General features: G+C 32.3%; 1 protein-coding gene across 3 annotated transcripts in view; it reads left to right on the plus strand.

Annotated features, from left to right (window-relative positions):
• The first annotated feature begins 401 nt into the window (after positions 1–401).
• The window catches only part of LOC106460605 (tyrosine--tRNA ligase, mitochondrial-like), a 39560-nt gene continuing 30109 nt past the window's right edge, over positions 402–9852 (plus strand). For 2 of the 3 annotated variants that reach the window (XR_002610849.1, XM_022387612.1), the window contains exons 1-3: positions 402–469; positions 6571–6690; positions 8432–8579. Coding sequence is in view for 2 of the 3 variants with exons in the window: in XM_022387612.1 (XP_022243320.1) it covers positions 408–469; positions 6571–6690; positions 8432–8579 (330 nt within the window). In the remaining variant the exon portion in view is untranslated. The remainder of the gene's footprint in view (positions 470–6570; positions 6691–8431; positions 8580–9852) is intronic. The other variant, XM_022387616.1, reaches the window with a different exon arrangement.

Genomic DNA, 9852 nt, shown 5'->3' on the forward strand with positions numbered 1-9852 from the left:
AGGTATCTTTAGTAATATGTTCAAATTCGATGACGAGGAACCCACTTTGAGATTAATAATGGCTTGAAGAAAAACTTTAATATAAGTTTAACATAACAGCAAATGTACAACGTTTCGACAAGGTTTTGTCATCATCAGGTACCAAAACCTTGTCGAAACGTTGAATATTGCTGTTATGATAACATTTCTTCATTACCCACTCAAGCCGTCTTCGTCTTTTGTACATATGGAGTTTAAAATGTTAAGAATAATTCGATACACACTATAATAATGAATTATTAACAAGTTGTTACTGGATGCTTAAAATCACTCTATAAGTTGCATTTGTTCCTAGTTAGTAGTTGATGAGGATTTGAAATATTTTTATTTTTGCCTAATAAATAAAGGTGGCAGCGTAATCGCGAAACATGGCAGCATTGATTATGAGATATATTTCTCGTGGGTTTTTACAACAGTTGAAATTTCTAAGGTACGTTTAATAATGATCCGTCTGTAAATCAGGTTGAATTATTCCACTAATGCATTTTAATTTATTTGCTAAATTAGATAGATCTAACTCTTTTTTTTCTCTTGGTGTCGAGTGTGATAGAATCTGCAATATTGAATTAGAAATATAATTATAATTTATTTATCTAATTTATTATATTAGTAATAATGTTATTACTTTTTAACTTCAGTTTTAATTTAACTTTTAAGCTTTAATTTCAGTTTATCTTTAAGAGGAGATTGGTTGAATATTTTAAAAGTAATGGCTGAATAAAAAAATATATATATATCTAAAAGAAAGCTGCAATAAAAAGCGTAATATAATGTTATCCTCTGGAAATGAAATTTAATCGGATATTGAAGTAATATTCTCCCCTACCTTGTTAAGTTGTTTTAAGTTGCACAAATTTGTTATTTGTAGCATTTAGAATAAAGTAACATATGGACAACAAAGAACCACTTGCCTTGGTCTTCCAAGGTTATGCTTGCACACAAATCATGAGAAAAATAAAAATTTAAACCCACACTTTCATTTTAAGGAAATTATTGATTCCTCTTAGAAACTTCTAAAAAAGTGCTGGCCTCCACAACTGCCAATGGAATATCATTCCATAAGCCAATCACCCTGTTAGAAAAATAAAACTTAACTGGAGCCTAGCCCATTTTTTCAAAATTTTAAAATAAACTTGGGTCCTCTTGTCCCATTGTCTTCTTAATGTAGCAGAAAGTAGTCAGAGATTTATATTGTATCAGTCCCAAAGATAATTTTGTCAGATCCACACAGATCACCCTTTATATCACCTAACTCAAGAGGAAATGAGGTCCTAAATTGCCTTCATAAGATAATTCCTTCCATTCCCAGAATTATCCTAGTAGCTCACTAGTTTTCCTCTGAACCCTTTCCAATATATCAGTATCCTTCCTTAAATAAGAAGACTTAAAATTGTACTCATAATTCCAAGTGAGAACTAACTAGTGATTTGTATAAACTTAATAATAAAATTAAAAAAAGAAAATTATCTTTTTTTGACTTGAAATCAATACATCTATAAACTAACCCTAAACTTTTCTTAGGTTTACTACTAGCAACAGAGTTTTTCTTTATTGGATTGAATAACTTATCCACCACTATGCCAAGAGCCATTTCTTCAGTCATGCTTTTGAGTAGGTTCTCTATTTATAGTAAATACGTGATCCAAGTTATGATTGCCAGAATGCATTATCTTGAACTTTCTGTAATTAAAGGGCAAATATTTGTCAAACTTACCAACTGATCTATGCCATTTTGTAAATGTCTATAATACTGTAATATCTTTAATACAGTTAGAAATACCCAAGAGTTTAATGTCATCAAAAAGCTTTATCAATATCATTAACCTCTTATGTGAGTGAGTAGTTTTGGGACAGAAATCCATCTTGTAGTTGTATTTTTTTTTCTTAGCTATAGTGATTGTCTTTGTGTAAAATCTATATTTTTGAATTATTGGTGAAATATGACTTTCAGTTCACATAATCTGGGGCATATCTGGAGCCATAACCACATGTAACTGTCTGAAGTAAAGAACCTTGAGAGCCTTTTGCTAAAATCTCTCTGGCAGTTTACAAGGAATTGGATAGTTACATTGTATTAATAATATTTTCATTTACTCTTATGATAAAATTTTGAACTTCAATACTTTGTAAACAAACAAACAAAAAACAAGGAAAAGGGTGTGTAACCATGTGCATTTTTGCATGAAGGGAGCTATGAACATGCTAACTTAATAGCTTGCTTTTGTATGTTATGTCCAGAAGTAGGGTGATGGGCAATGTATTCAAACAAATCATTTCTAAAGAAGAGTTCATAATGAAGAATACTTCCTTCATCAGTAACAGAAACCTGCACTCCACTATTCACTGATTTCATCACATGGATCATCTAAGATATCACTAATCATACTTTCATCCACGCCTTGCGCATTTCTTCATTTCAAAGGAAATATGAGTTCAAGATGTATTTCAGAACAAGAGTTGAGTGCCATCTCTGAATGAAAAAGAAAACTAAGAAATAGTTGCAACAGCTTGGTGATTATAAATGGCATAGCCATAAAGTTGAAGCCAAAATTTTGTGTGGCATATACATATATCATACACAACCTGGGAGCATTTCCTTATTTTAAGAAGTATGAAAAGCAAAGGACCAAACAGTGACCCCTTTTACCTTCTTCCATCTAACCATCCGGTTAACTAGTCTTTCTCTAACCCTCATTTTTTGTGATTTTTTGTAGATAATCTTTAGTATATCACCTTATGAAAAGCTTTTTGAAAATCTGAGTATACTAGATTCAAACCATTTTCCCTGTCCAGACAAGTAACATCCTCAAAAAAAAAAAGAAGTGACAGATTAGTAAGGCAAGGAACCTTTTTGGTGAATTCATTTTAACTTTCTTTTATGACATATTTCACTAAATGTAAAGCTCTTTTATCAGATTTTCTAGAATTTTTCCCATCACAGAAGTAAGAATAACTATCCTATAAGTTTCAGTGAAACTCCACTCTTTTAAAGATTGGAATAACATTAGCAACTCCCTGATCTTAGGCATCTGCTCACTATCTGTTGATCTATTAAAAATGAGAGAAGTTTGTGTACCGATTCTTTGACCTCTTTTGAAATCCTGGGGATAAGCCTTGTTTGATTCTGGTGCTTTATCTGTCTTTAATCTTTAGTCTTTTTGCTCACTGCCAAGGGATTAATATCTAAATGATTCAATAAAAACCTTGCCATCAGCATCTTTTAAGAGTCAAATCTCCATTTTAATATTTTGCTTACCTTTAGCATACTTGCCATTAGTGTTAACATTATCAACCAGCTGTTTCTCACAAGCCTTTTGGATTTCTTATTGTTAACCAGATTTATAGCTTTTCTGTAAGTTGTGTAAATCTTTCAAATTACTTGTCAATTTAAATTTATTAACTGTGTCATATATCCCTGGTTTTTGTCCTTTATGGTTTTAGTAAGTCAGTTTGGTTTGATCCTCCTTGTTATCCTTTTTCTTTTTCAAGAAAATGCAAATCTTGAATTAAAAGAAATATATTTATCAAATTTTCTCAAATCTGCCCTAATCATCTTTTAACTCATTATCCCACTAATAATAATAAATTTTGTCTCCTGACTTCAAATCTGGCTTTCTGAAAATTAAGAACTAAAATTTTATATTATCTCAGTATGTTGTATCAAACATAATTATCCTATTATCACTCTTCCCAAAAGTCCCCTCCACTTCAATTCTTACAAGTATATCCTCATTAATGGTTAACAACAAATCTCAAATGGCATATCTCCTTCCCTCCAGTTGGCTCTCTTACTATTTGTTATAGAAAACCATCCTGAAACACTTCAAAACATCTCTTTTCCTCACTATGTGACTCCATAAAGTCCCAATCAGTGTATCCAAAATTAGTCTTCCATAATTATGGCATCAGTATTTCAGTACTCATAGTAGTAAAACTGTGATCTCATTATACAATTTCTCATTGCCCTTATCTTTCTGATCACGTGGCATATAACAGTTGTGAGTTAAAAGCTTTCTACACTTGAAACAATTGTAATTCAAAAACTTTCTGCCCTTAAGATCCCTGATTGTAACCCATTTAGATTCAGCCTTCTAACTACCATTTTTTGTGACTTCAAACAGGGTGCATTTTATTCATTATGTAAAGAGCTACCTCATCCTCTCTTTAAGAATTATGCTATTGTTAAATTATTTATAACCTGGAACTTAAAGATTATTATTATTATCAGTGTACTTCAAATCTGTTCAGTAACTGTCATTATATCATAGTCTTATTCTAAGTAAAGCCCTGAATGTGTCCATTCTGTTCCTAATACTCCTAATGTTAGAATAATAGTAACTAAGTTTATTATTGAATCTACAATGTTTATCTTTAAATCTAACAGATTTATCTAAAGCAGTTATTTAACTTGTTATTTTCAAACTCCTCTTTGTTATACCAGTCCTATCAATTTTTTTGTTTTTCAAATTTACCTTTAATTTAGAAAATTAGTTTAAGCAATCCTTAATGAATATATTTAAAACATTATTAAACACCCTATTACCTAACCTGCTAATGTGCAACCCTTCTCTACCTACTACTTTAAACATATCCCTGATAACCTTGCACTTAAGCTTTGGATCCTGCTAAGTAATTCATTCCCACATCTCGCCCATGGAGCACTCCAAATGGGCCATATATCTATTTGTATCCCTAAACCTCTGAAATAATGCTTTATACTTTTTAAGCAGCTCTTTTTATTTAAAATTTTCAACATCATTCATTTCTTTATGCACTACAAAAAAAAAGATTAAGTTTTTTGATACCAGCAACTTTAGCACTTGACAAATAAATTCTAGTTCTAGTCGCTATCAATATATCTATTGAGAGAGTACCCACTGTGTAATTTTTATGCTCATCTTGTTCCTCATTGCAAGCAGCCAAAGGTTCAAAACTATCCACTTTTTGTCTTCTTTCCTTGGTTTCCGCTTCTAATATGCTGTTTTCCTCTCTAACAGCCCAATCTTTCCTAAAATTATCAGAGTTCTCAAGTAAATAAGCTATGCAAGTGTGATGTACTACTGCCTAGGTTTAGCTTTGTTTACAGTTTAATATAACTTATAAATCTATAATTTTATTACAACTGTCAGTGCATAGTCTGTGTATGTTTAATAATTGTTTGGGAATTGGAATTTTGACAATTTAAAAGTGAACATTTGGATTTAATACCTTTTGCATGTGTCTAGGTGTGCACATTATTAATAATGAAATGCTGTAACAGAATACTATGGAAATAAATAGTTTATAGTTGTATAGGATAGCTAATAAATGTCAGAATGGAAAAAAAATGCTTATAAGGCTATGTCCAAATCAGATATGGCTAGTTAGTTTGTAAAAGAACATAGGAAGTCAAACTGTGAAGCTGGCCTTCTGATTTCTATAAAGGATATTGGACAGACCTCAACTTTCATCTGACTTGTATGAAGATATTCATACTTTTGATTGGTACTCTTGGCATGATCTCAGATTGTTCAATATTGTACTACAAACGTAATTTGCTTATCAAATGAGCTGCTGAAGGAAATGGAGAGAATTTATAGAATATATCACTTGACGTCTGTAACAGGGATTTAGTGCTACAGTAGTGCTCTGGCACTTGAAAGCTAGAAATGGAAATTAGGTTTTGAATGAGTTATTTAATTTGGTGGCATCACATGTGTGACATAAATTTTGGCAGGGCTCCAACACTAAATTTAACACTGTGCTCCTGGCCTGCAATGATTGAAAGTTTTAACAAAAAGGAGAGCAAACGTTTTTAGATGAATTGGGAGATTGCATTAGTTGAACTTGATGTTTTTCTAGGATTAGACCTAGTACTTTGGTGACAGTAACCTAAGTAGGCACTGAAGATAGTTTAATTTGCAAATATTCATATATAATGTCATTTTCATGTGACTAAACCAGGATTAAATATGTAAGAAGTATTAAACTCTTACTTATTCTTCTTATTAAATCTACTAATATTGTAAGAGGGTTCCTATGCATTTTTACAAATAGTACATGAAATTATCAAACTGTAAAGTTCTAGTGATTCATTAGACTGTGTGTAAAATTTGTACATCAAGGGTATCTTGATTTTATGACTTGTTTTGTGATGTTTGTAGAAGTTTGTGGTGTGTATTATACTTATATATCTGTAGAAGTATCTCAAAAAATTACTGTTGTGTGTGTGTCAAACAGCTAATGCAAAAGATACTAAGTTTCACTGAATAGTGTCTGCAGACAGAGAAGTAGGCATAATTATCATATGAAACATTTACCTTTTTTACACAAAATAATACATTTCAAAATATTTGTTCTTTATGTTTTTATCATAGTGGTGGTCTACTTGCTTGTTATTCTTCTGTATTAGTTGGTAACAGTAAATGTCACTTTTGTTTAAAAGTTGCTGTGTAAGTTTGTGTAGTAATTTTTTTAATAACATTCTGTAATTATACTCAACTTAAAAATACATGTGTGTGTGTCTAGGTTTCTTTTATTTCACCATAACAGGTTATGTCAACCAGTTACGTATCATGACTCTCAGAAAGCACTGTTTCATACAGTTACCAGTCAAAAGTTTCACTTACTTTACAAGAGAGGTGTAATTCAAGACAAATTTCCAGATGAAAGGTAAGTCAATTCTAATAAAAGGAAACAAACAACAGTTGTGAATTTGTTTGGACTAGCAAGAAAAACTGTGAATCTAATCTTGGTATGTCCACAGACTATGTTGTAGCTAGTTGCCACAGAGGATTAGTAATTGTGTGTGGTGAAATGTTTTTGTCAGTTAAGTGTCCAGGTGGTAATACACATGAAATCCAACTTGCACATGTCAGACTCCTCAAAATCCCAATTCAATTGTATGTCAGTTTTTTAACTACCATGTATAACTGAAATATAGATCAGGCTACAGAAGTTGATTATATTATAATAAAACAGTTTTGGAGCCCCACCACATCGTTACTGTCCATGTCACCATCTCCAGTCATGCTCTATCTGATTACTGCACATCTTGACAATAGCCCTACAGTATAGTTTCCAATACATAGAGCTCTTTCACAAGACTGACATGTCTAAAGTGACACCATTCCTCTCTGCATTGTTTCCATAATCCATTGAGTATATGAGTAATGGTCCACATGTACAGAAATCCATAGGTGCTGCATCTCGTGACTTGACTGATATGTCTTAATAGGGATTAACCTGAGTACCAATTTCATTCTCCTGCTACTTGAGGTATGTGACGGGTGAATAGGAAGTATGATTGGAAGCCTTATCTTGGTGAACCCTGTGAAGACCCTTCTTGATTATATTGCTTACTGTTGCCTGGGGCATGTGGACAGCCTTTGCTACTGATGTTTGTATTTATGGATTCTCACCTGTTACAAGATGCTGCATTTTGCTTACCTTGGCTAGGGTACAACTTGTTGCAGGTTTGTTTCTGGTGGTTTTGGTGCCTCAAGTTGATCCATATTTTTTTATTTTCGTATACCATTAAAAACGAGGGAAATTATAAACTCCCTGATCTGAATATGTCTTATGATTTGACCACATGAATATTTTATATTGGAAAGGGCACATACCTTTCCCAAAAGTGATAAGTTTTCAGTGGCATCTATCTATGAAATTCCAGATTATGTCAAAATGTTGTTGTGATGCACATAATTCTACCACAATTTTATATCAGATGTGGTTGTCACATGACATGCTGACTTGCATATTCAAAATATATTTAAAATAATGTACTTAACTTGCTGTATACCTACAATTGGATAAAAATTCCTTGATTTTTCAGTGATATGAATACCCCTAGCTGGTTACAATGAAACAATCTCATAGAACCACTTAAAATCTCCAAACAAGAACTGCATCTTCCTTTAATAGCTGTAACAAGCAACACAGACTAAAGGTGTTTAATTAGCATTTGTTGCAACAAGCCATTTCTGATTTTTGGACAAAAGTAACTCAAAGTAGGTCAAAAAAAAAGTCTTCAGTTTTTAGACCTACGTACACAAAGGCTGTTGCCAAGAAATCAGTAAAGGCAACCATTATATTCAAGGTCGATGGTACAAAATATATCTGTGGTTAGAATTTTTAGATTTAATAATGTTTTAGCTACTTGTAGAACCTTTTGGAGTAATTTAAAAATATTTCAAAGATTTTGGCAGTAATAGTGTAAAAGATTTATTTTCATTAACATGAATTGTGAATAGTGAGATCTCAAACATTAATTTTCTGTGAAACTTGTGTAAAAATAATTGTTTTATGTATGAAGGAATTAAATAGTTTTACTTTTCAAATGCCACTTAAATTTCCACCAAAATTTTAAATAACTATGCACTAACTAAGCAACTGTTTTTATTATTTATAGTCCAGACATACCATTCCTGTTAGATGGAGGAAAGCAGTGCATCTACAGTGGATTTGATCCAACTTCAGATAGTCTTCACATAGGAAATTTACTGGTCATTATTGTGTTAATGCATTTACAGAGGTTGGGACATGTAATTCTTAGTGTGGTAAGTCCTAGATATTTGAATTTTGTGTTTTCTTATGTGTTGAATGTCATGTGCACCCTGGAGCTTAGTTTTTTAAGATAGGTTCCACGATGTGGAAAGTCATTTTATTAATTACAAGCTGAGTTACCCGGCATTGCACTGTGAAAATTTAGATTTGAAATGTATAGATCAGTATTTTTTTCAGCAAATTATTCAGTAAGTGGACAAAAGCGAGAAATAAAAAAGCATCATTGCATTCTGGGAGATTAAATTATCTAACATGTTCAGTAGGAGGTCTCTTGTTGGCATCAATGATGATTTTGTATTCTGTAGGAGGTACATTTTCTAGAGCATATTTAAAACATTGAATGTAATTATTTGAAGCATGAAACATGTCTTGAAGTTCAACAATTAGTTCCAATCTTGTTGCTGGGCTTCTATTGTATCTATTTTGTGCTTGATGTTGCAAATCTCCAACAAAGTACAATTGAAGATACCTTGGTTCTTCATGAGGTAATGGTTGAAGTGAACCTATTCTGTGATATATTTGACCTTGAACTTTAAATGTAGGCATGAATTCTCCTTCACTAATGGTATTAGCTCCAAATGAGGTAATTTGAAATGCAGAATTGTATGCTTGAATATTTTGTAAGAAGTGTTTAGATTCAGATGTAATGCCTGTAAGTAAAGTTTTAAAAGGTTCTGAAGGTTCCAAAAGCGCAGGTAATTGAATCTTTCCTTTGGTACAACACATTCCTGGTGATTCTTTATCCCACTTTTTAGCACCACATTTATCACATATTTTTGACATTGATCCAATAGTAACCACTTTGTCAGATGCATAATTATATTGTGGATTATAATTAAAAGCACTTAAATTCCACTGTCAAGCATTGAAGCTCGAGATCATGTTTGAGCTTGTCTTGTTCTTTGAGCCTGAAGTCGTACATCATGTTGCTCCTCTGTTTCTTGCTCTCTGTAAGTTATTTGTCTTAATTTTTGTGCTTGAAGTATGGTTTGACGTTGTTCAGAAGTTTCTTGTTGTCTATATCCAGCTTGCCTTGATGATTCTAACTGAACTCTGGCTTTGTGCTGTTCAACAGTTTCTTGCTGTCTTTGAGTAGCTTGCCTTTCAGCTTGAGCTCGAAGTCTAAGTTACGTTCCTCCAAAGTCTCTTCCTGTATTTGAGCACCCTGTACTGCAGCTTGTGCTTGAAGTCTTTGATTGTGTTCTTCTTCTGTTTCAGCTGCTGTTTGTACTTGTATTCTTTTGGCGGCAGAAGACTTTCCATAGA

This window comes from Limulus polyphemus, unplaced genomic scaffold (assembly GCF_000517525.1).
Source record: "Limulus polyphemus unplaced genomic scaffold, Limulus_polyphemus-2.1.2 Scaffold34, whole genome shotgun sequence".
Classification (NCBI taxonomy): Eukaryota; Metazoa; Arthropoda; class Merostomata; order Xiphosura; family Limulidae; genus Limulus; species Limulus polyphemus.